The sequence below is a fragment of the Catharus ustulatus genome, chromosome 1, assembly GCF_009819885.2.
Source record: "Catharus ustulatus isolate bCatUst1 chromosome 1, bCatUst1.pri.v2, whole genome shotgun sequence".
Classification (NCBI taxonomy): Eukaryota; Metazoa; Chordata; class Aves; order Passeriformes; family Turdidae; genus Catharus; species Catharus ustulatus.
Genome location: NC_046221.1, coordinates 20614370 through 20641654, shown reverse-complemented (window position 1 = coordinate 20641654; position 27285 = coordinate 20614370). Strand labels below are relative to the sequence as shown.

At 38.1% G+C, this 27285-nt stretch overlaps 1 protein-coding gene across 2 annotated transcripts in view; it reads left to right on the top strand.

Moving 5' to 3' along the window:
* Positions 1–26361, top strand: part of LOC117003313 (macrophage mannose receptor 1-like) — a 35728-nt gene extending 9367 nt beyond the window's left edge. The window contains exons 7-30 of one of the 2 annotated variants that reach the window (XM_033073288.1): positions 598–771; positions 1301–1458; positions 1866–1976; positions 3093–3208; positions 3729–3877; positions 5938–6137; positions 6435–6562; positions 7178–7265; positions 7839–7974; positions 10097–10135; positions 10242–10405; positions 11480–11547; positions 11893–11993; positions 12694–12836; positions 13939–14044; positions 14803–14999; positions 16908–17010; positions 18960–19192; positions 20326–20491; positions 21843–21995; positions 23447–23563; positions 23826–23993; positions 24967–25002; positions 25389–26361. In XM_033073288.1, the coding sequence (XP_032929179.1) occupies positions 598–771; positions 1301–1458; positions 1866–1976; positions 3093–3208; positions 3729–3877; positions 5938–6137; positions 6435–6562; positions 7178–7265; positions 7839–7974; positions 10097–10135; positions 10242–10405; positions 11480–11547; positions 11893–11993; positions 12694–12836; positions 13939–14044; positions 14803–14999; positions 16908–17010; positions 18960–19192; positions 20326–20491; positions 21843–21995; positions 23447–23563; positions 23826–23993; positions 24967–25002; positions 25389–25609 (3275 nt within the window). In that variant the 3' untranslated portion in view covers positions 25610–26361. Of the gene's footprint in view, positions 1–588; positions 772–1300; positions 1459–1865; positions 1977–3092; positions 3209–3728; positions 3878–5937; positions 6138–6434; positions 6563–7177; positions 7266–7838; positions 7975–10096; positions 10136–10241; positions 10406–11479; positions 11548–11892; positions 11994–12693; positions 12837–13938; positions 14045–14802; positions 15000–16907; positions 17011–18959; positions 19193–20325; positions 20492–21842; positions 21996–23446; positions 23564–23825; positions 23994–24966; positions 25003–25388 lie in introns of both variants that reach the window. The other variant, XM_033073214.1, reaches the window with a different exon arrangement.
* The last annotated feature ends 924 nt before the right edge of the window (positions 26362–27285 follow it).

Sequence of the window (27285 nt, the reverse complement as noted above, 5' to 3'; positions counted from 1 at the left end):
CCATTAAATGGTGGCTGCATCCTCCTACAGTGACAGATGTGATTCAGTTGAAGCAGTGCTCCTGTAGAAGGTGCAGTTTCCCTCCGGAGGTCCAGTGGTGATGTGGAGAAATCCGGTTTTCCTCTGGAGTCCAGTGGAGAAAGGGGCTACCTTAGTATCCCAAAACCTCTATTTTTATCTTGGTAAGAAATGTTGGGCTCTTCCCCCTGGCTGGAGCAACTTCCAATGGGATGCAGTAATTTTATCAGTCACATAGTGAGACTCAATGGGCCATTAGCAGAAATTGACTCGCTGGAGGAAGGATGGGTTGTGAAAAGGTAAAGAACAATGTCCCACCTGGTTTCAGTGGATGACCCATTAGCAGAATATCTCCCACAGAGATAAGGATCACTGCCCCCACCCTCAACAGATGGTGATAGAATAGATACTTTTTATCACACTCTGTATTGTAACCCAAGACATTTGCTGACACCCGGACGTGCGGCTTATAATCAGGTGCAGCTTATAATCATGAAATTACTGTAATTGCAGTTATTCTAGACTTCAGTTTTCACCATTTAAAAACTTGAAATATCTATTGATTTTGAGGGGATGTAGAGCCTGTTAAATGCCCAGAAGGATGGCTGCCCTATGGAGGTCACTGTTTCATGGTTCATAGAGACCCCAAAGAATGGAGAGAAGCTCTGATTTCCTGCAATGAGAGCAGTGGCAACCTGGCCAGTATCCATAACCCTGAGGAGCATGGCTTCATACTGTCTCAGCTTGGCTACAGTGAGTATTTCTACAGCACAGTGTATGGTAAATGCAGAACTGTACTATTAGAAATCTTGCAGGATTTAAATGAAATAATTCTCGCTTGTTTTTAATGAAAGTTTATAGGGAAGGCTGCAGATATATAGGTTAGAAAAACTCAAAAGCCAAAAATCCACAAGAGGAGTCATTATGATCTTTTCATTTTTATTTTAGTTCTTTTTCATTTTGATTTTTGCTTTTCATTGCACGAAATCACTTGAAGGAAATAACAGCTCTACTCACTGCAGCATTTGAGTAGATTATGGGCATCAGACACCTTGTAGTTGTAGATACAGTAATGTACTTTACTGATAAAGCTGATGAATCTGATTTCCTGTTGGTATCTCATTTTTAACTTCTTGAAAGAAGAATTTAAAATAAACTCCTCTGTCTTTTAATACAGATGAATTTACACTGCAACATTGCAATTTCAGCTGATCTCCACAATATCTTGCTCCTATGGACTGTTTCAACTTGGGCAATAACACAGATGAATTTCTGTCCTTAGGAGCTGAGGATGAGCTGTGGATTGGCCTGAATGACCTCAAAATTCCAATGTACTTTGAGTGGAGTGATGGGACTCCTGTGACATATACCAAGTGGCTGCCTGGAGAACCAACCCATGAAGTCACTGGCCAAGAAGATTGTGTCATTATGGCAGGAAAGGTGAATCACTCCACATGAATCATACAGTGTAGCACTGCACTATTTGAGTTTTGGTTATATTTCTAGGGAGATTTCTAATGCAACTTAGCAGAGTTGCTAAGTTGCAGAGAATCAAAGAATGTTACCTTTATTCATTCAGACATATGGTTGTTCTAAATTAAATTTAAAATTAAATTCGATATAACTAGTAGTAAGTGTTCATATCTGATTGTGAGTGTCAAGCAAACTTTAACAGTCTGTCTGTGCCACTTAGCTTAACATAACCTCACCTCCAAGCTCAAATACTTGGAATCCACTATAAAGCACAGCTATTCAAATTGAAACAGTATTTTGAAAAGAATTATAATGTTTCTAAAGTAAAAAGGTTCTGTCTTGCTGTTTTTCACCTCTTCCCAAACTGCAACTAGGATGGATACTGGGCAGACAGCGCCTGCGACAGAAAGTTAGGCTACATCTGCAGAAGAGACCCACTACAAGGAGTTTCTGGAACACCAAAGACTGATCCTGCCTGCCTGAAGGTAAGAAGAAAGCATAACCAAGAATCTGGTTAGCAAAATTTCACAAGCTCCTCTTGACATTGAAACCATCTTTTTTTTTTTTTCCCTTTCTTTTCCCTAACAAATACAATTCCACAACAAATTCAGAGTTATAATTTTTACTACGTTCCCATACAAGGAATAATAAGAAGTCAGGCCTATTACCTCTCAGAACTTTCTGTGAAAGGGGCTAAAGCCAATTCTGTGGTGGTCTGCATATTTATATTGTTCTGCAACCATCTGAGGTTATTGAACATGTAGTAGGGACTGGTAACAATTTCTGGACTATGTGACATGATGCAAGATGATGACAAATCTCAATAACAAAGTCAAATCAAAACAATAAAATCCTTTTTATAAGTGAATTTATTTTGAGCAAGTTATTGTATCCTACCACTTTTTTCCTTCTTTTCCTTTTTTTTTTACTTCCTATTTACTACTATTCTATATTTAGGAACCATTCCCACAAGCCTATATGGGGAACAGAGCTGAGACTCATTGTGCTCAATGGAGTTAAGCAGCAGTCAAATACTGAACACAGAATCTAGTTGTCTTTCTTGGGTACAGCAAGCAAATCTAGAGACGGCATAAAAGAGAAAAGTGACTTGGAATTCAGTTGTAATTTTGAGGATTTTGGTCTTCAATTGTTTCTCTGTTACCTCCAGTCAGACTTTTTAGGTGACCTGATGTATTAAATAAATTAATTAGTCTATTTACTGTTCCTTTAGTCTCAAAAACATAGGAAACTTGAGTCAGCATCTCTACTATAACAAAGATTACTCCTTTTGGTTCTGACCAAAGATGAATCTTATTCACCAGATTCTGAATGCACTCTCCCTTCTGTGTCCCTCTAAATTTTTTACCAGTAAAAAATTATCCATTATTGTCAAAAAAGTGAGACCCATAGGCACTAAATCTCTTCTTTCTGCACAGAATGTTTGATAAGCTGAATTCCCAGTAGTATACTGGAGTTCAAATTTATACATAATCATGTCAGGTTATATTAAAAGTACGTTAGTTTATGTGTATTCATTGAAATTCAAGTACTAGAACATATGTTGTTTTCAATTGCAAGTTTATTTCATGTGTTCTTGACAGGGTTGGGAAAGATACGGTTTTTACTGCTACCTTGTTGGACATACCTCTCTAACATTTTCAGAAGCAAAGAAAACCTGTGAAAGGAGCAGTGGTTATTTAACAAGCATAAGAGACAGGTATGAAAAGAGTTTAAAAATTATAATCTGATGCAATAATATTGGAATTTAAAAAACTGGTTGAGAACTAAAAAACAGAGAGAACTAGTTGAGAACTAGTTGGGAAAAAAAAACAAAAACAAACAAAAAAACCCACCCCAAAACCCCCAAAACAAACAACAAAAAACCCAACAAAAAACCGCCAAAAAATCAAACCCAAAAGAATTCCCGTATATCCTTTATATCCTTTTTCTGAAGAAAAAAAAAATGAAAAAACACAATATGGCTTTTCTTACAAAAAGTAATTTACACATCAATGTTTTCTAGTACTTTACTTTGAAAGAACAGACAACAGCACCTTCTGCTCTGTAAGGAATAATTTTTCAGTATAGCACAGCTTCACCCCCTATTGCAGCTGGGATCCAATTGTTAGAGATTTGATGAACAATCTAGTCATTCTAGCTGTGTGAAGTTTGGATGCTGAGGAGTGGAAGATGGAAGGAAAGCTAGGGTTAATCCCATTTGACTCCTGTCATTTCAGATATGAGCAAGCCTACCTGACCAGCCTCATTGGTCTGAGCTCTGAGAAGTATTTTTGGATTGGTCTCTCAGACATGGAAGAGCAAGGGCTTTTCAAGTGGGTGACTGGTGAAGGTGTTCTGTACACAAACTGGAATGCAGCAATGCCTGGTACGCCACTGATGCTGAATGACTTTTGCCTCTTTCTTTTTACATATTCTCTGTATCCTTTACACATATATTTGTACCTAATTATGGCATTAGTAGCTAGTCCCAATACTTTTCCCTAACTTTTCCCTATCCAGAAGGACAAAACTTATTCCAGAGCTCCAAGTCCCAGGGGATACAAGGCCTTCTTTCTGGGAACCAAGGCCAAAACACAGTACTTCAAGATACATTTTCATAAACAAAGTTTTTTCCATCTGAGGTGGGAGGATGTTAGTAAATCTCTGGGATCCATCCCAGGGTGATGAGGGAGCTGGCAGATGAGCTTGCAAAGCCTCTCTCCATCATTTACCAGCAGTCCTGGGACACTGGCGAGATTCCAGATGACTGGAAGCTGGCCAATGTGACACCCATTCATAAAAAAGGTGGGAAGGAGGATCCTGGTAACTATAGGCCAGTTAGCCTGACCTCAGTACCTGGTAAGGTTATGGAACAGTTTATAGTGAGTGCCATCACACAGCACTTAGAGGATGGCCAGGGTATCAGACCCAGCCAGTACGAGTTTAGGAGGGGAGGGTCATGTTTGACCAACCTGATATCCTTTTATGACCAAGTGACCCACCTGGTAGATGCAGGAAAGGCTGTGGATGTTATGTACCTGGACTTCAGCAAGGTCTTTGACACTGTCTCCCTCAGCATTCCCTGGAAAAGCGGCAGCCCATGGCTTGGACAGGAGCACTCTGTGCTGGGTTAAGAACTGGCTGGATGGCCGGGCCCAGAGAGTGGTGGTGAATGGTGCTGCATCCAGCTGGGGATCAGTCACCAGTGGTGTCCCTCAGGGGTCTGTGCTGGGGCCTGTTCTGTTCAATATTTTCACTGATGACATGGATGAGGGTATTGAATCCTTCATTAGTAAATTTGCAGATGACACTAAGCTGGGAACGTGTGTTGATCTGTTGGAAGGTAGGAGGGCTCTGCAGAGAGACTTAGAATGGTTGGATGGATGGGCAGAGTCCAATGGGATGAGGTTTAATAAGTCCAAGTTCTGCATTTTGGCCACAGTAACCCCCTGCAGTGTTACAGGCTGGGGATGCTGTGGCTGGACAGTGTCCAGGCAGAAAGGGACCTGGGGGTGCTGGTCAACAGCTGACAGAACATGAGCCAGCAGTGTGCCCTGGTGGGCAAGAAGGCCAATGGCTCTTGGCCTGTATCAGGAATAGCATGGCCAGCAGGAACAGGGAGGTCATTCTTACCCTCTACTCACTCAAGGTGAGGCCACATCCTGAATGCTGTGTCCAGTTCTGGGCCCCTCAGTTTAGGAAGGACGTTGAGATGCTTGAGCGTGTCCAGAGGAGGAAGAAGGCTGGTGAGGGGCTTGGACGAGACTCAGGGGTGACCTTATCACTCTCTACAATTGCCTGAAAGGAGGTTTTAATGAGGTGGAGATCAGTCTCTTCTTCCAAGTAGCAAGGAATAGGGGAAGAAGAAATGGCCCCAAGGTGCATCAGAAGAGATTTATATTGGACACCAGGAAAGGTTTCTTCACAGAAGGGATGCTCAAGCCTTGGAATGGGCTGCCCAGGGAAGTGGTTGAGTCACCACCCCTGGAGGTATTTACAAGATGTGAATATACGTTGGTTTAGTGGTGGGCCTGGCAGTGCTGTGTTAATGGTTGGACTATACAGTCTTACAGATCTTTTCCAACCTAAATTAATCTATGATTTTCTATGACACCATGAAAATACTTATTTTCTGACTCTTCATTGTTTCCAAGAGCAAAATCAAATTGAGCAGAAAGGATGAAATCCCTTCCAGCCTTGGTGATGGGCTACCAAAGCCCTGCCACAAGTAGCAGAGGAAAGAGGCAGGCAAGGAGTTGTTTATGCACTCAAAGGGAAGGAAAATGAAGGACTTGCTCGTTCGCTCTTTTCACAAAGCTCCTCCTCTGAACAGACACTACACATCATATTTTAAATAGTCTTTTGTAAATTAGTTACATGAGCCATAAAAAATGTCAAAAGAGACTCCTAAAAATATATTTCAACCATCTTTTTAATCTCACAAAGGGAAGGAAGCTGGTTGTGTTGCCCTTAGGACTGGAAATGCAGCTGGACTATGGGATGTTCAGAACTGTGAAGTAAAGGCAAAATTTCTCTGCAAAAAATTAGCTGAAGAAGTCACTGTTCCTGTTGATTCAGAAACCGTTTCTGATTCCAAGTGTCCCTTGGGTTGGGATACAAGCAATAGCACTAATTCCTGCTTCAGAGTAAGTATTGTTTTTTGCCATAATCCTCCCTGGGAGACAGGAGACCACCAAATAGATAGGTAAACTAAATGTCACAGAATGTAGCAAGCTTTTACATAACTATTCAATATTCTATAAATATTCAAATATCACTGCACTTTTCACTCTATAAGTGATAAGTAAGGTTATCCAATTTATTTTTAATCCATTTTATAATGGATAATTGCAAAGGAAGGTTTACTTATTTTTCTTATGCAAGGTGGCCAGCAGATTTATGTTTGGCACACTGAAAACACAAAGTTCTACCTGCATCTACAGGGGTTTGTGAGAGAGGGAGACCAAAAGAAAACATGGTTTGAAGCTCGAGATTTCTGCAGAGAAATAGGAGGAGACCTGGCTGCCATTAGAAATGAAGAAGAGCAAACAGTGATAGAAAACTTATTAAGGTAAGCCAGCGAACAATCTAATAATTGATATTTTGGTGAAACAACACATGATGCAGTAATAAATAATCATATTGTTTTGCTCCTGAGATAATTGTTTTAAAATCTATCTGGTTTTCAACATAGCAATAAGAAAAACAACTGACAAAATGTCTCATATGAGTAATGTTTTTAAAGAAATTTTTGGAGATCCTAAAATGTGTCATAACCTACAAACATTTTCAATTCAGATAAAAACAAAACCAACAACAAAATTTGTTGAATGCTTCTCCACAGACCCTATTTTTAGTGAATAATTTTGAAACCAAATTTTGACTTCCAGTAGCCCTGAAAATTTTCTTTCTGAGAAAAAAAAAAACTATAATCACAACATTAATGGAGAAAAACAACTTGCTCTGTTTTCAACACATCTATTTGCAAAGTGGGACATTTTAAAGTGTGAACTTTATGTACTAGCCAATGGGAGTTTGCTGACCAACAGTACTTTTTATTTTTAAATTTTCTGCATATGAAGTGTTCAATAAGTTCCAGAGTTATTGTCCCACATAACTTTTAAAATGGAGAAGAGTTAACAACATATATCCTCTTCCACTATACGCTTTTTTCCCCTCACTGTAGGAAGAAATCCCCATCATTCCAGCCTTTCTGGATCGGTTTGCAGTGTTTGGATCCTGACGGTGGGCTTTTCTGGAGTGATGGTTCTCCGGTGAGTGTTTCACCATGCGTTTCCTTCTGTTCCAACTCTTTTTCTGTTGGAGATGTTTCCATGACTGATGTGTATGAAAGTGTATAAGACTTTCCAAAAATGTCTATTTTGCAACTGGGTAACTCTGAATCATTATTCTTCATACTAGATTGGGAAAAAAAAAAAAAAAAGCAGCCAAAAAACTCTGAGGTTATACCATCATCAAACAGATAAGAAAATTACTACTTTCACCCACAGAAATTATTATCCAAGTCACAAATATATGAGAAAGGTCTCTCCTGATTTTTGTTAGTCTCTGGTAATAAACTGCCATGTTCCTTTTTCCTGTTTTTTATTTATAACCTCACTTGATTCCAGTTGTTGTGGGAGTCTGTTAGATGCTGCATAAACTCAGAGCCTTTCTTTCCTCTTGCAGAGTGTTTGTAATTACTTTAATAGCTCACATCAGCTTCAGAGCCAGAGGAGGAGGAAGAAAAGGAGTGGTTGGAAACTTTTGCTCTGCTTCTCATTCCTTACAGAGTAGTTTTTTCCCTGTAGATAAAAATAAAAACCACAGGTGGGTTTTCTCTGTAGGTGAATTATAAAGCAAGAAATGATCTTTATGATACTGCATTTCAAGATTGTGGAGCAATCACCAACGACCTTTTCTCGTCATGGATTAAGGAGCATTGTGAATACAGTCATAACTGGATTTGTGAGATAAAGAAAGGTAAGTTACATTTTACTCTAAATTCACCTTAGGAAGAAATTCAAGATGAATCCATTCTATCGTAACACAAAGCTCTACAAGTTACATACTGGTAGAAAGTTTTATTGGTTTCATAGTAATTTTGTACACAGAAAAGTAAGTCAAGACATATAAATACCTTTGGAATACAATATTTCAGTTGTTAACAATTAACTTTTTTTGCTTCATTATAAAAAGTATATTCTGTGATAAGCTTTACAAAAATTACTCTTCTTTATGTAATCGTGTAATAATAGAAAATATGATGAAAGCAATCTCGAGCTTACCTTGCAATATTCACTGCTCTGCACAAAAGCAGGTTTTTGTCAAAACAGAAGTTTTGACTGAGGGAAGAAGAGAGGACTATAATTTGAATTTTAAAAAGGGGAAAAAAAAAGAAAAATATTGTTTTAAATTTCCATATCTTTTGTGAAGTGACACTTTACTCCTCTGCTGAGATGTTGGTACACAACAACACGGTAGTTACCTACTCTAAATTAAACAACACTACCAGCATCATAGAATCAGCCTTTTTGTAAGAGGACACATAAAGACAAGCCTGTAACAACAGGCCTGTTGTAACAAAAAGATAGCAATGAAAGCTTCAAAATACTTAATACTTTAAGATAGGTCCACATCTTCCTTTTGTACAAGTAGAAAAATCTTCTCTGCTTCTCTGGTTTTTTTTCCGCTACTGTTTGGGAAAAATATTTAGTGAAATTTGAGAGGAATCAATTATAGCTATGTGTTGGGTACATATTTTACTTCCCACAGCAACAGCAATGTTCCTTTGGTGGCTCCCTGGACTCCTTCATGCTAGTTTCAATTGCTACTTTTCTTAAAAACATAATTTCTGTGCTGTTGAATTATTCAAAACAATTTTCTCACCAAGGCACAGAGTCTCAGCTTCTCATAAAGTAATAGTCATAGATCTCTATCAGATGTTGTGAAGATATTTTTCCTGGTAAGTTCCTTTGTGAGTTGCCACCTGCATAACCACCACAGCTAAAAATCATTAGCAAAAGTGTCAATAGTAGCTGTTTACTGTTAATTATTAGTGGCATATGAGTGGCAGAAATTATAGCCTGAAGAAATTGCCACCATTAGTCAGCAGTGCATAATGGCTTGCAGAAAGATGCTGAAACAGACAGAATACTTCCTATTTCCAAAGCAGATATATTAGGTTATTTTCTTTTAAATCTTGTAACTATTTCCTTTTTAAGCTTGTAACCAATCATAAAATTGATTATTTTTAAAAGCTGGCATTTTTTTTTTCTAACCCAAGCATATATTCACATACTTAATAAAATGTAAATACACATACAGCAACACAAACATTGCAATAAAATCCTATGGGAAAAAAACAGAGCCACAGAATGGTTTGAGTTGGAATGGACCTTAACAATCATCTAGTTCTAATCCCCAGCCTTTGACGAGGTTGCTTAAAGCCCCATTCATATAACCTTGAGATCATAAAGGTGACATTTGTTTTACCTTTTTATGGCTCTTGGCCTTGCCTGTTTAGAGAAACATTGCTCCAATATCACATTTCCTGTGGTGTGGAAATTTTTTATTGAAATTATTTTTCAAAAAATGGTAATGTAATTCTTATCAAGGCAGCTACACAGAAAAAAATTTTCACAAACCAATTAAAATTAAGAAAATGTTAAATATAAATTATAAATATAGTCAAAAATCAAAACTTTGGTATTTGAATTTCTTGTTCAAATACAAGACAATGTCCATAAAGAATTGCTCAAAGTCTTCCAATGTTGGAGTATTTTCTCTGTTTAATGTTCTTTCAGAAACAAGTGTTCATTCAGACTAACTTCAGCCATCCAATTTAGGCAATATTAAAGAGTTCAAGATGCACTTATCAAAAATCTACCAAGACAGAGATGTGGGCCTGTAATGCATCTTTTATTCCCTGAACATAAATTTTTCACTTTGCACCAAAGATACTATATGAATATATTTTACATTGAATATGTGAAATGTGAAAAGTTAATAGACTTTAAAAGGCTTTCCACTGATTGAACACTTATAGTGGCTCAATGTTCAGGAAATATTTTATATCACCATTTTTTATCCCATTTCATTACAGGGACAGCCTTGAAACCAGAACCTCTGGGTCCTTCTAACAGTAAGCTTCTGTTTATTTTCACTTACCTAAAGGGTGGTGTGATCTACCACCAGCAGCTTTGTGTAAGAACTGAGAAGGATGCAGAGATTTTTCTTCTGTGTTGCAGCATATGAAGTCACAGAAGATGACTGGATTATAAAAGGAGACAAACAGTATTTTTTCAGCCCAGAAAAGACTTCTATGGAGAAAGCCAGAGCATTCTGCAAAAACAACCATGGAAATCTTGCTACTATTGGAAATAATAGTGAAAGAAAATTTTTGTGGAAATACGTAAGGGGAAATTTTGTTATGTAGTACACTACATGGCTCACATGCACCCTTTGTACATATTCTCTGCTTGTGAAGTACAGAAGAAGGTGCTTGTTGCACAATATTGCCACTTTTACCAAATATTACTACTGCTAAAATTTTATTAGGATTAGATTTAAATATTCTATAAAAAGTGTTTATTCTATTAAATGAGTCTTCACTTTAGAAAAAAAACATGTAAAAGAATTTACTGTTTACTAGGATGGGTATATTTTTGTCTGTTCTAGTCTGAATGGAGTTCTGAGCAAATACATGAAGGGCAATGAACAGGCAGAGTAGGTGTATTCTCAGAAAACTCTCCTTCTGACAGGGTGGTTGCCTCTTACCTGAATACCATATACTAGAATACAGTGCAGATGCACAGAGATGTGAGGCAATTGCCACTGTAGCTTTGATGGTCCCATCTCATGGTCAGGTTGCTCTCCACAACAGCTTTTCAAAAAAAGGCCTAGACTGGTCCAGGTTAGACTGATCATTCCAACAATCCTTCATGGATTAGTTTTCCTGTACCATGACTGAAGCACAACAGGGAAATACTGACAACTTAAGGGCATGGATGGTACCTCAAACCAGTGCCATAATCCTGTTTGGTTTGCTAATATCAGCGTAGCCACACACACACACCCCTTTCTGAGTCACACTATTAGATGTTTGCTTTTATTGTGGAGAAGACAGGGGAAGAACTCAGCTTGAGACACAAGAATTACATAGCTGCTTAAAACCAGAAAAGCACCAAAAATTTTATATTAAGTGTTTTTCTCAAGTCTGCTTTGACTTTTCCTTTTAAAATTGAGAACAGAACTTTGAAAGCTTTGATCATACCAGTAATTCAGGCACAAATGGGAATGTAACAATAAAAATAATAAAGCAAAACTATAAGTTGTATGGTATCTCAGTTGACTGTGCACAAGCATTTAAAGAATATCTATTAATTTCTTTGCTTCCACAGCACAAAATTTACACTTTTTTTTTTTTTGTATTAGATGACTAACAAATATTAGAAAACACTAACTGAAAATATATTTTTATGTTTAGATCTTAAAAAATGGCAAACTGAACTCATATCTCATAGGATTAATCCAGAATGCTGATCGACAGTTCAGGTAGGTAAATAAACTACATTAAGATCCATAAAGAGCAGTGGTAGGATTATTGTCCTGCTGGAGTTCCTTCTGGAGGAGCCACTGCAAAGGAGTTAAATGCAGATTCAGAGAGTGATAATGCATGTTGAAATGTGTGCTCTCCCTTGGTTTAACTGCATTGTACAAAGTTCCAAGCGGAATTTTGTATGCTATGAATATGTCGATAATATGTGTTAAAAACAAAGGTATTTTTGTCTTTGACTTGATATGCAGCCGTAATTTTCAAAAAATATTTTTAGTATGTTAAGGAAGATTTTTCTCAACTGTTTCACGGACATTGTCTCAGCAACCACTACTGTTTTTCAGTTGGATGAGTGGAAGCCCAGTGCACTATGCAGCTTGGGGTCAGGGTGAGCCCAACTTTGCACAAGCTCAAGAAAATTGTGTGGTTTTAAATAAAAAAGATGGTGAGTTAAAAAGCTCTGGTTTTTAAAACTGCTCTTCTAGTGTTAAAAATGTCTTGCCAGTTTTCACCCATTGTTTCCCAGGAGTTTTGAGAAATATGCATAATTAAGAATCATTATACCTGAGGTATCTTCAGGGGCAATATCATCCATTAAAGAGGAAAGACAATTTTAACAAGGAACACAGCTGCAATTTGATCACTGTTGTTTCAACTGCATAAAGAAAATATTCTCTTTGAATCAGCAGCAATTAAAAAATATTTATAAATCAATAACAGTTATTTTAATTTTTTCTTAGCAATAGAAAATATTTTAATTTTAAAATAATAATTTTATAATATATTTTTGAATAAGAGAATTTTTTAATAAGAAGAAAATAGCTAGCAAGAACATAGAAAATATATGGAGTTTCACATTCTGCACTCACACAGTGATAAAACATTACTTTATACTTGCATCTTTCAGTTCAATAAAGCTGTTTGGGAGGGTTCCACTGAGAGGCCATCTCACTTTTCCTCCAGTCACAGCAGCACCAAAGTGCCCCTGTGTACAGTGATAATGGGAGGTAGAGTTGAGCTAATGCAGATTATCCCACATTCCCAGGCAGATTGGTTCTGAACTTAAAAGCACAGTAACCAGTTCACTTTCCCACAAATTTCAATCTTATTCCGTGTCTAAGTATCTAAACTTCAATTGATTTCAGGCTTGTGGAATGATGTCAACTGTGGTTTTCCCAATGGCTATATCTGTGAGAGGCACAGAAGTTTTATAAATGCAACCTTCCCTTCAGCAGCACCTTCAGCTCCTGGAGGATGTCCTGCAGATTGGATTTTGTTTAAAAATCAGGTATGATACTTTCATCTAAGCACAATGATATTATTGCTTGGGAAAGTACTTAAAAATATACAAGAGGCCTTTCGTCTCTCAGAGATCTTTTATCAGTTGCATTAAAAACCAAACTTACTGGCTAATTACTGCAAAATGGTGGCTTTACAGATTTTTAATTGTTTTCTTGAGAAGAAGTCACCTGAGGCACTTTGGGAAAACTGTTACACTGTATATATATTTCAAAAAATTGAAGAAGTGAATTAATCTGAAACCACCAGGCATAGCACAAAATCGGTCATTTGAGAGGGAACAAATCAGAAATAAGAATTTTTCTCTGAACAGACTTCAATGTAACCTCTTCCCAAAAGGGACAAACTTTATGTGCTTAATAAGTGAGGGTTCTATTTCCTAATATATACAGTACTGTTATGAAGGCACCCATGGATGTAACACCAGGTGAGCTCATGCCAGGTTACAGTCATCAAAGTTGTCATTTTCCACACACCTTGCAAGATAATCCTCTGACTGTGCTACTGGCATGGAACAGAGCAGAAGGCGAGCTGCAAACATGGAGAAGGCACATGAGGCACACCCATAGATATCAGAATCTGTTAGGGTGAATATGAGTTGGTAATGTGATGGTTACACACTTTTTAAGAAATTAGTCATATACTTCCATTAATAAAAGAACTATACAACGGAGAAGGCCGAAAACACACAAGAGTACTCTGACCATAGACACTAGGCCAAAAAGGTTTTTCAGAAAGGTCCAACAATTCCACACCTGGGCTAGGTTTTTCCTATAGAGTCCGCTTTTAATTGAGGTGGTGTATGGCTTCTTCAAATCTCTGAGTTAGTAAAAACATTAGATTCTCATCAGACTCCTACCATGGTTTGTAAGTAGCTATTTGAGCTTTGTTGTGACTTTCTCAGTCCCTTGCAGAAAGACAGAGAGCAAATTTAAAATTTGTAAATGGTTTTGGCTTGGCTCCAGATCCAAGTTAACTTTGAAAAAATATTTTGGGGTCTGAGTTAGGCTGATTTTTACTTAAACTAGTGTAACTCATACCTAAATTCTTTGTGCTGTCACTCTAACAGTGTATACTTATTTTTTCCCTAGTGTTACAAATTTTTTGGTTCTGGCTATGATTTCTGGAGTACTGGAAGAAGAGTTTGCATGAACCTTGGAGGAGACTTGGCAAGCATACCTAATGAACAAGTTCAAGGTATAGCACAACAGCGCCTTACGTAATAGAGAGTCTTTACTCTGTGTGCAGTGGACATTTCCTGCAAAGAAAGCAAGTGTCAGTATGTAAATATATGTTTTTTATAATTTGTATACTCAACATTGTTTTTATGGCCATGGCATGAAATGTTTTTAGAACTGAATGGATTGCTTCCTCATGTTTCATGCAAAGTGTCTTACATTATTTATAGGCATGGATTAGGATAAAATTAAAAATCCAGATCTGACATTTGTAGTTTTAGGCACAGAGAAAAAAGCAGAATGTATGGTCTGATTTTGCCATAAATAGAATGGGATATGCTTCTATACCTCTGCCTAAATTCTGCAACTTAGTTTAGTAGAATGTCAGAGAAAGGCGTATTTTCACCTTGCCTATGTTCCCTGGCTTCCATTTGCTGCTGTGCATACCCGCATATTTCCATCAGTCAAGTGGCTCATGCTGACAACTGAAATAAGTGAACTCATTAGATATCATGGAAGTCAGACAGGGTTTTTTGTGTTTCTTTCCATCTTGCTTCATTGCTCCCAAATACTTTGATTCTTTGAGACTTCTTATGGGCAAGGGCTTGGCATAACTTTGAAATAATGGACTCAGGTAAATTTCTGATCAAATGTAATTGAAATTGTAATTGTTTTTACAAGACTATATTGAAAAAAATAATTAAATCTTTGTTTATGAGTTGATGTTTCGACTGATCACACTACACATTAATTTTCTCTGTTGGCTTTTTTTCCTAGCTTTTCTCACTTACCATTTGAAGGATGCTTCCAATGATCTTTGGATTGGCTTTAATGACATGCTCAGTGAACTTAACTTTGTTTGGGCTGATGGAAGTGCTGTGTCATATACAAACTGGGCTAAAGATTCCCCAAAACTTGTAGAACCTATTTTGTATGACAGTCTGCACCCAGAAGATGGCCACAATCGGCAACAGGTAAATATTGCTTAGTGGTAACCATCAAGTCTAAATCTGAGGAGCAATACCACTTCCAGCAAGCAGCTCACTTCACTACAGACATTTCCCCAGCCCTTCTCAATTTGTTTGTCATCTGTCTTTACACTGGCACTAGACATAAAACCTTTCAATGTTTGAGTATTCTAGGTATCTCAGGGCATTAAAATAGCATTGCTGTAATTTTGTCAAAGTATTTGGCAAAATTGCAGCAATGAACAGATTGAATAAAGATTGAATATACTGAATAAAGCTTTCTTTTTCATAGTAGATTGTTCATTTTTCAGAGATCATAAATGCAACATTAGAATTTTAGAGGTTAACACACAATTATTTTCTTATCTATTAAGGAAGGAGAAGAGGATGCAAGAGGAAAAAATTCAACATTTTAATTTCTTCCCTTTTTAAAACTGTAACTGAATTGCTAAGGGCCAATAGATGTCGACTACATTCACAGAATTCACAGAATGACTAGGTTGGAAGAGACCTTCAAGATCATCAAGCCAACTCATGCCCTAAAATCTCCACTAGACCATGGCACCAAGTGCCACATCCAGTCTTTTCTTAAACACATCCAGGGATGTGACTGCACCACCTCCTTGGGCAGACTATTCCAGTACTTTATCATTCTTTCCATGAAAAACTTTTTCCTAATATCCAACCTGTATCTCCCCTGGCACAGTTTGAGACTGTGTCCTCTCGTTCTGTCAGTGCTGCCTGGAGAGAGACCCCACCTGACCACAGTCACCTTTCAGGGAGCTGTAGAGAGTGACAAGGTCACCCCTGAGTCTCCTTTTTTCTAGGCTAAACAGCCCCAGCTCCCTCAGCTGTTCCTCACAGGGTTTGTGTTCCAAGCCCCTCACCAGTCCATCAAACCCTTTCCACTGCTAGCACTGAAATGAAACCTCATAATGCTATAAATAAAATAGCATTCTACATAATCATACAAACACAGACTGATTTGCACACCCATATTGCCTATCTTCTATTTATTTCTATATCTTGCTTTCCAAACTTGCCCTTCACAGTATTTCATTCCACTCACTGCCCATTCTCAGATCATTTTGGTATCCATACCTTTGGAGAAGCCATGGAGAAGCCAGCTTAATCTACACCTGAGCCAATTTATGCTGTTCTTGCCCACGTAGCCACTGGTCAAGGCATGCAGGAAGACATAAAATGATGCAGCACATACATAGCTCCTCCACTACAACTCTAATACCACTATAAATACTAAGCAGGAAAAAAACCCATGCAAAGGTACATCCTACTTTTCTCCTCACCTTCAAGACACTAACAGCTCTCTCCTTGAGAGGATCCTTTTCAAAGGCCCAAAGGCCCAACAGTTACCCCATGGCAGCTTAGCAGAGGAGATTGCAGCTTGTAATAAATTTGACATTTCAAATTTAAGCTGATCTCATATAGCTGAAAGAGAAATTCTAAGAACTAGAGCTGATGAGAGCTCTGCCAAGGACTGTAATCTAGGTGATTTTGTCAAGAAACACCACTATTTATAGCTATCTTTGCAAGTGAAATACAAAGCAATATCTCCATTTCATTCTTATTCAAAACCTTACTGATAGTCACTCATAAGTTGAGATAGATAATGTGGAAGAAAGTTCCCGAAAATAATGATGTTTTTCAAGTATTTCTCCTGGAAAATAACTAAATGAACAAGCAGGTTGAGCTGAAGAGTGCACAGCAGGGGAGATGGCTACCACAAGGGAGGTCAGAAGGGACAGAGAAGGATGAATGAAAGGCATTTCTAGAGTGGTAATACACCGTGCAACATCAGAACTTAAAAAAAATCAAACCTGAAACTACTCAGTTACAGTAATCTATTTTCTAACTTCTAATATCCATGTACGTTCTTTCCCTTACTTCCAACAGTTTGATTGTGTTTCTCTGAAGAGAGGTCCTCCTGATGACACAGGAAAATGGAATGATGAGGAATGTTATAAATACCGAGGGTATATATGCCAGAAGGATAGTGGTGAGTCCTGTGCTGTTAATCTTGAAAATAACACAAGGATTAAAACAAATTTTCTTGTTTAACATACTTTATTTCAGTTTGGTATTGGTTTTTTTCTATTTTGTTTTGGTTTTTAGGTAAAGGATCAGTAAAACCTAAGGGCCCATCCTGCCTCCTAATGTTACTTAGCAATGCTTTCGAGAAAACATAGAATATAGGAAAATAAAATTATTTTATTTTTAAAAGTGTGACTGCATAGATGAAGCCCACAAACATTTTACTTACATGATTTAAATTATAGTAATTTCACGATTACAAGATGCACCTGATTATAAACCACAGCTCCGGGTGTCGCCAACATTTATGTCTTTGTCCGTATATAAACCGCATCGGATTATGAGCCGCATTTTCGTTTGCAGCGAGGATCCGCTTGCAACTTCCACAAAGTTGCCAATTAGTAACAGAATCGCGGGATCACAGGGTTTACTGGCTCAGCTCTGCTCTGGGAGGCCACCAGGGACCAGCCCTGGCCCTGCTCACCGCTGCCATCAGGAAGTGGGAGAGGGGCGTCCCCAGTCACTGCCACTGCGAAGAGGGAGAGCGGCGTCCCCGGCCGCTGCTGCCTGGAAGAGGGAGAGCAGCATCCCCGGCCGCTGCTGCCTGGAAGAGGGAGAGCGGCATCCCCGGCTGCTGCTGCCTGGAAGAGGGAGAGCGGCGTCCCCGGCCGCTGCTGCCTGGAAGAGGGAGAGCGGCATCCCCGGCTGCTGCTGCCTGGAAGAGGGAGAGCGGTGTCCCCAGCTACCACCGCCGCTGCACTTCCTGGGGCTCGGCGGCGCCACTGCTGCGCCGCCACTGCCCCGCCAGGGCCGGGCGGGCTCCAGCTCGGCTCGGGGCTGCTGCTGGCTTGAACTTCCGGGTTGGGAAATTTCCAAAATTTGTTCATATATTGGCCACTCCTGAGTGTAAGCTGCACTTCTGGTTTGGGAGCAAAATTTTAGTCAAAATGATGCGGCTTATAATCATGAAATTACTGTACATGATCTACAGGGTATCAAAATTAGTCAGTTTAACACTTATCTATGTAAACCTGATAGTCATTAAACTGCAAAGAGCATCTTAAAAACAGACAGAGCAGATGTGATATTTTCGAATGATGGGGTAAATTAACCTCTGCAATACGAAATACTGTGGATTTACTGATTCAAAATTGTCAGAGGTTGAAAACACATTTCTTTTATCAGAACTGTTGTTTTGATGTTATATTTAAACAGCTAAAAAGAAGATGCTCCGTTCCATTAGTAATTTTATATTAGGTTTGTAAGTACAGTAATTTCCAGACTATAAGGCGCACCCTTTTGACTAAAATTTTCACCCGAACCTGGAAGTGCGCCTTATAGTCCGGTGTGCCTTATATATGGGCAAAAGTTCGGAAATGTGCCAACCTGGAAGTGTGAGCCGTGAGCCGTGGGGGGAACCGGCAGGGCCGCGGCTGCTGGGTGGAGGCGGGTCCGTGGGGCCAGGGCTGCCAGGTGCAGTGGGGCCTGGGGGCCTGCGGCGCCCCAGCAGGCATGCCCCGGCCCTGTGGAAACGGCACGGAGCGGTGGCGGGCATGCCCCGGCCCTGGGCACCTGGGGCTGAGCAGCAGCAGGCATAGCCCGGCCCCGCCGGGTACAGTTGGCCCCGGGGTCCCATGGCTACCGGGTTGAGGTGGCGCCTCGGCCAGCAACCGCACGGGGGGAGCTGGGGGAGGATCCTCGCTGCAAAAAAAAAGTGCACCTTATAGTCTGGTGTGCCTTATATGATCTACAAAGTTACAAAATTTGCAGACTCCCGGGGGGTGCGCCTTGTAGTCCAGTGCGCCTTATGGTCGTGAAATTACTGTAATGAAGATGTTACTCAATTGCTCAAGTCAAATATGTGACTCCAGATTTAACTGCTTGTGGGGTGTTTTTTTTTTCTTTTTCTTACAGATCCTAGACTCTTTAAATCACCATCAACAGTGCTGGACATTGCTTTGGACCATTCTAATGGGATTAGCTATTCTGTCACTCATTCCAAAATGCATTGGGAGGAAGCACACCAAAACTGCAATAACAATGCCTCAGAACTCGCCAGCATTTTAGACCCACACAGCCAGGCACTGTTGTTCCTACTTGCAAAGGAATATGGAGAGCCTCTGTGGATTGGTCTCAACAGCAACATGGTAAGAACAAATACATCATGTACAAGCAGTCAAGCTGACACAGGACCTGATTTTACTTTATACTCTCATCTTGTTGCCCACTAGGATTTCTGTAGTGCTGGAAACAGCCTGTTACATCAGTGTAACAGCCATTTGCACTGGAAATCTTCAAATAACTCACACAGTAGAGATTTCCTATAGCACAAGGAAATGTTCCTGTAAAACCAGTATACAACAGCTTAGTGTGTTGTTTGGAGTTGTTTAAAGCATCTCAGATATAAATTGTAAAATTTCTTAGATTTTGAGTTGATTTTAGTTAAAAGTAATTCCAGGCACAATTCCTGCTGTCCTGACATGTTTATGTACTTCAGTGATCAGTGACAAGATATGAGACGTCACACACTCGACACCTGAGGAGGAACAATTTTTATGTGTGTATTTATGCTCACACATTTTACTAGAGAGGTCTTATTTATGGTAGCAATAGCAAACTACAGCTGTGAACAGAAACTGCAGTAAATATTAGTAAAAGGAATTTGGAGGCTATAGCATGTGGCACATATTGACCAATGGCTGCATTTTTTAATCTGAAAATGCAATTGGTGTAATTGCTCCCATTAGAAGTTAGAATATTATGGAAAAATAATAATTTCTGTTTGTGAGATGTCTACATCAGTTGTATGACAGGAGAGGGTGAACATTTGGAGGGTAGGTGTATTTTGACATGCTACACTCTTCATCATGAATCACAGTCACGATAACTACAACAAAAGCAACGGTGATCAGAGCTGCTTAAGAATACTCCCACACACACTCCCATTCCCCATGCAGACATCTGGGTGGTCATACCAGCATGATGTCTTACCTGCTCCTAGTCTTATCCCTTCTCTCACATCCCCTTTCTTTTTTTTCCTTCCTCTTCCCAAAGCTTGAAAAATACTCTGAATTAACATTAGATATTTTTGGAGGCATTCATATTTGTGGATGGAAGACACCGTGCATTTTAGTCAGTTGACATTTACAAGCTAAGAAGGAAGGGGCACTAGCAAGCAGATGATTCTACAATGGTTACATGAGAGTCCTCTTGAGGATCCTGTATAGTAAATATGTCACCATAAGCAAACATGAAATTACCATACAGATTTTACTTCCAGACCAATGGCAAATATCAATGGATTGACAGGTGGAGTTTAGTTTACAGCAAGTGGGCCAGTGGAGAACCAAAACAGACATTAGCATGTGTCTACCTAGACACTGATGGCACCTGGAAGACAGCTTCTTGCGAGGAAAAATTCTTTTCTGTCTGTAAAAAGTCAGATGGTGAGTAACTCCATACATGTGTCTTGACTAGAGGCTGTATAGTGCAATAAATCACTGGAAAAATACTTTGTTAATACACCATTACACAGAAAGATAGGATGACCTAACTAGTTCTAAATATTGACATGAATTCTTTCCAAAAGTTAATTGATTCATAGCAGTTACCAAAAGCCTAAGAAACAAAGGATTGAATATTCACCTTTAAAAACTCTTCATTCTATTAGGAAAAGTAATTCACTTACTATAAGATCTGTTTTTATTAGGCAGTGTATGAAATTCTGTATCCAGTTTAGGGTACCAAAGTTTGAAAAGCTTCTTGGTCAACTAGGATTTTCAGATGACTGGGTAACAATAATTTAAAGAAAATACTGGAGTTGGACAAAAGACTAAGAAACCAAAGACTATGAGAACCTGTATTATCAATATTAAATATTTAAAAATGAGTCTTAAGGGATGGAATTTAATTTTTCCATGCATCTGATACGAGTTGGAAAGGGGTAGAAGACTTAAATACAGCAAGGAAAACCTTATAATTTTATCAGTACAGTAGTCTTTAATAAATACTCTGGACAGATCAGCAAATCTCCATTGCTACAGCTTGCTAAGAACAGACAGGACTAATATCTGTTAAAAAAAATATATCAGCTTCATGTCACCTGTGAGCACAAAGATGAAGTAAATAATCCCTTGGAAAGCCTTCCAAGCACAAACTTGTATAATTTTATGGAAATAAGTATAAATATGATTTCAAAATTTAACTCTATTCTTGAATTGTTCAGCTTTGTGGAAGATCTGGAATCATTAGCAGCTTTAAAATTACATGCCAAATTACATTCTAAGATGTTTTAATTTGACAAAAATCTTCAGAATTCATATGTAATGTCTCTTTCCACTTTATGATTCTGGAAATCTCATTTGAGAGCTGAGTGCTCCTTATCAGGGAAAGAAACAGACTGTAGAAGGCTTAAGAAAAGGAAATTTGGAAGAATATATAATTTACATTCCATCTGCATTTATCTGCCCATTCAAAATCTTCCTATTATATGAATCCCTATGGAATGTATTCAGGACGAAGTTTAACAAAAAATCCTGCAAGCAATGCTTAGTTGTACCAGCACTTTCATTCACCATCACAGTTTCTACTGTAAGGTTTTAGAAGGTTTTGATACTGTCAAATCCCATTAATAAATAAATATGAATATAAATTGTCTCAAACAGAAAGTCAGAACCATATTAAAGCTCTTCTTAGAATAGGCTACATTTCCTCTAAGACTACAAACCTAACATACTCATTTAGTTATGTCATATTAATGTAATAGGGAATAACTCCAACTATGTGATCTCTTATCAGTAATGGCCCCTACTGAACCCCCACAACTTCCTGGAAAATGCCCTGAATCAAGAGGACACACTTCTTGGATACCTTTCTCTGGTCACTGCTATTACTTTGAGGCTGCCAGGAAAAGAAGTTGGTCTCAAGCTCATGAAGAATGTGCCCGACTAGGTGAGTGTTTAGTCTTAGAAAGAATGATGATGTAAACAAACATATAAAATAATGGATAATATGGCTAAGCAAACCTCAAATTACTTTAAAACTTCACATTTAATGGTTTTTTGGGATGCTTTTCTGAGCATGCTTTTGCACAATAAACAGAACCTTTGTCAGAGAATGCAGCATCTCATATCTCAATTATCAGGTGAAATATGAGTCACCTCAAAAATATTAAATTCCTACTAGTTTAATTGCAAAAAAATAATTAGGTAGGGAAATAAACACTTTAACAGACCCACTGAGGTACAGGCTGCAGGATTGGCTTTCCCTTCCCCAAGGAAAAGGGAGTCCACATGCAGTGCAATCTGGGACACACAAAGTCATAGAGTAGTTGCGTGTGATAGTTCCAGGGCACAGTTCATTCTGTGAATCTCAGTGGCTGGACAACAAATGAGATGGAGGAGCTGTTTATCTTTCATGAACCAGCAAAACACACCCAGCCATACAGTTCCTGTTCTGGAACTCTTCTTTCCATGCTGCCCCCACAGAAAGAAGTGCAGTACCTTCACCAGGGAAGGAAAAGACACTTTGCTCCACATTTCTGAGAACTGGTGTGATGCAACATATATTTCAGTGTAAGAATAACATTTCTAAAGGCACCCCTCATAGATCTGAAAACACTGACCTATATAGCTGAGTAAACAGAAAAAGTAGCTTTGTAAAGGCATTTTGCTCTACAGCTGCAAGACAACAGAATTCCTGGAGTGGTTTTGTAGAAAGATAAATCACATAATTACTACAAAAAATAAACACTAATAACCAGGATGAAAGGTTACAATTGGACACTGCTCCGTGTTCTAAATTCCTACACTTTTGCCTGCCCGTTACCCACTGACCAGGTCAGGAAGGTGATCATTTCCTCATGTTCCCAACACAGCTTTGTGTATTTGCAATGTCAGGGTATATGGTAATTATAAATCAACTTCAAGACATCTTCTGGATTGCAACCTCCATCTGCTGACACATCCCGCCTAACCTGTTATCATCAGGCACTGCCAAAACTGCTGCCCAGCCGCTTATGAGGGACAGAGCTGTACTGGCAACAGGCATGGTGGTGACTACATCACATATACCTGTTTCAGCTCACTAGCACCACAATCTTGGATAAGGTCAGGTCTGTCAAAAAGTATTGCAGGAGAGTAATTGTTCTTCTCTAAAATAGTAAAAACTTAAAAGATCCAGAAAATTTCAGAAAATACATATCTTTGTGCAGATTTGCCTCCATACAAGACACAGTCATGCTCAAAAAAAAATACCATACAATGATAAATACCCACAACAAGACTAGTGAATAACATAGAAGAGTTGGTGTCTTTTATATAGTTTTACATAATTTTTATGTATTTATTGACTTGAGCTCTAAGAAAATGAGAACTGTGATGTGTTCCTTAATATTTTTTCAGGTGCTGATTTGGTATCAGTAGCAGATTATAGTGAAACAAACTTTCTGTCAGAAACCATTAAGATACTCCATGGAAAATCACTGAACTTTTGGATAGGACTAAAGAAAGGTGACAGAGGTAATATATTTCATCATATGTTACCCTATCAAATGAAATTACACATTATGTTAGAAAGAAATTAACTTTGTACACATGCAAGTAAATATATATACATAAATTACACAAAGTTTATTTCAAAGTATGCTTAAATGTGCTAAAAATTATAATTGAAACATTTAACTAGCTATTCATGTTATAAATTTTTGTTTTCTCCATTACAATTAATTCTATTTGTCTAAACCCATGTATTTTATATATATATGTTAATTTTTAATATTAGAACAGTGGGTATGGACAGATAAATCTGCAATGGATTTTGTCAACTGGCAAGTGGGAGAACCATCAAATAAAAGGCTTAAAGACTGTGGAGAACTATGTGCATTGTCTGGCTCCTGGAACGCCAACCTCTGCTTTTTCAAAAAAGGATATATCTGTAAAAAAATTAAAAGTAAGTAGTATTTCTAACATGTTAAGGTTAATAATGTATTTGCATTGTACTCTAAGTTTGTGTGCAAAACCAATTGACTCTAATGGCGGGATGTGGCTGCCTAAATACTGACAAGCCCCACATGGTTTCTGACTGCCTTCTCAGAAGGTTGCATCCCCCTTGCTCTAGAACTACCATCAGCCCTGTGCAGCCATCAGAAATCAAAAAAAACCTTGTTTGGATGAGTGCAATGCAAACTGTCTTGTAGAAATGATGGAATTGGTGATTCCTTTCCTTACTGACCACTGATCTGATGGATTACAGGAACACCATGACAAAAATTCTTGTGGCACTCTTTATCTACAGTATGATAAAATCATGTTTAATAAAATACAGATAGTATCCTGATAGAAAAATTATCATCTGTAAGAAAATGCATGTTTGATTACCAATTGAGATGAAATCAAAGTAGTCCAGAACATGGACATTTTGTTTGGTTAAACTTCATATTTCTGTTCATTTCTGTACTACCTGCTGAGCTCAGGAAGAGCAATTACGATAGGAACCACATCCACATGGAATGGTTATCTCTGACAGAAGGGCTACAACAGAAAAGTCTTTTCAGCTCAAATTAGATGCTCATGATGCACCACTAACACACAAGACCTCCTTTCAGGAAACACCTTAAAATGACTAAGAATCCTGTGGGGAGTTTCTCAGAAATAAATGTATTTGAAAATACTTCTTGAAATAACAGAAATCTGTCTCAATGTGTTGCTTTGGGTATCATGACTGAGGAAGTCAGAAGTTCTTAGGATGAAAGAGCCAATCATCCTACTAGAGTTTCACACACATTTAGCTCCATTGCTCTGGGAGAGTGATTGTCACCAACACATGAATTCAGGGGGAATTGTCAGAAACGCTGGTACTTAGGAACTTTGAAATGCTTTTTTTTTTAAAGCATTCAGAATAAACTTTTTTTTTCTTTTAAAAGCTCCTGAAAACAAAGTGATGTCAACAGAAAATACAGGTAAGCCTACTTTGTTTTAAGTAGCATAATAAGAGCATGCTAAAATAAAACAGGAATATAATTCCATAGTTTCTCAGTATTTGTTTTGAGAGTGTTCAAAAATAAAAACTCCAAAAAGTTTTACTCTGGATCTCAATACAGGACATAGAGGTTATCCTGAAATAAATATTGATTTACTTCTACATTTGTATTTTTAATATTGTGCTTTGGTCAGATTTAATTATATTTTGTTTGGTTTTCATAAAAAAAAATTAAAAAAACAGCCCAAAGCACGTGTTGAAATGAAAATCTACATCAACATTGAATTTTTTTGTTTTCTCATTACAGAAGTAGTAGATTCTGAAATCTTTTAACCTCAAAGGTTATTCCATTGTATATCCTTACAGAAGAGAAAATGGAGAAAGCACTTTCTGCTGGCATCATATGGCTGTTCATTCTTTTAGCCCTTTCCATAGCTGGAGGTGGAAGTATAATTTATATCTGCTTGAGGAGGAAAAGACAAAACCTGCCGCATATTTCAACCAGAATGAGTGGATCAGAAGCAACTGTGGATATTCAAGAAAATGACACACTTTCAGAGATGAAGTCTGACCAAATGCCCATGTGATCCAAATACAAAAACCCAGGCTATGAATCAGTGAAATCTTACCCTAGCTTTGTGTTTTCCTACCCAGACAATAGTCCCCTTTCTTCTCAAATACACAGTTCATGGATTTATATAAATACACACATACATCTTTCAAAATTCCTTCCAAAGTGTTACAGAGTTGTTTAGTCTGGGGAGTGTACATGGGTTTTTCATATAAATGAGAATGGCTGAAAAGTTAGCTCCAGAGGTGTTAAGGGGGAAACTTTGACAGATATTTACTGTGTGAAAATTACTTCATTTAGTTTAGTGTAGAAATTCCACCTTTTTACACACAGGGGAAATCATTACTCATTACTTTAAATTGTTTTTCCCTGTGTGTTACTTCAGTGGTATCTAGACTCTGATGAGAAGCACATAATCACAGAATTAACTAGGCTGGAAAAGACCTTTTAGATCATCAAGTCCAACCTATGACACAATATTCATTTCAGGTTTCCAGCTTCATGGTTTAGGATACTATCTTTCCATTCATGTAAAACCTGTTATGGTACCTGCATCTGTGCATTAATTATTATTTGTTTATTAAAAAAAATTAGAAAATTGTAAAAAAAATTGAAGAGGCTTATTTAATTTTACTTCCAGTCTGAATTTTGAATTATGCCATTTCCTATGGCCTTGCACTATTCTAGTATTCTGCAAATACCTATATTTTCTGCAGTTCATATTAACAATAAAGGTAGAATAGGAGATGACCTTGCCATTGGGTTTTATTTTGGTAACGCCACTTTTTAAATACAAGCATGTATAATAAATGGCTGTCTTACAGTGCATTGTGTAATTCTTGGTGAAGAGATATAAAATCACTGACATACTTTTTGAAAATAATTTTTTTTCTTTTTTGTTCTGATTTTGCTTGACAATGTGCTGCCTATACCCTTCTCAGCTTTTCTTCCATTGTATGTAGTAGCAGGGGGCAGTTTGTCATTCTGCATATTTTAAGACATGCATCATCCCTCCTGAGGAATGGAAACACCTTTCTCCAAGCCACAGGAGGCACTAACAGACCTCACTGAAGAAGCATATGGAGGAGCAGGGCTACAGCAGAGGAGCTTCTACCAAATGTATGTTTTGGGAAACAGATTCCTTCTTTGGCCCTTCTGTCAGAATTTCACACTCACTCCACATACTTATGGTCTCTGACTGACAAAAAGATGAGGCCACACTAAAAATCTCTGAGGAAAGAAAATACCTGGAAGAAGTGGAATAGATTTCTGTACCAGGATGTGTCTATGCCTGAACAGCTTAAGAACACACTTGAATTACTTCCAATATTTATATTTCTTCTAGATATCCATCAAGCAATAAAGGCTTCAAACTAAAAATGTTATTGATAGATATTTAGAATAGAAGTGCCCCCTTCCTCTAGGAATACTTATTTCAGATATTTTAACAAGGGCTATTTAAAACATGGGGTCACGTCTGCTAACATTCCCTTCTGAGAGTTCAATTTTTCCCAGCACTCTTGCTGGATGGACACACATTATTCCACACATTATTCTACACCTTTGGCTAAGCTGGTAAAGAACTCTCACCAATTACAGAAATAGAAAGATATCTGACGAATGTATGGCTTTTCCTTTCTTAACTAAGTAATGTTGTACAGACATAAGGTCTTTCAACCAAGAACTGATTAA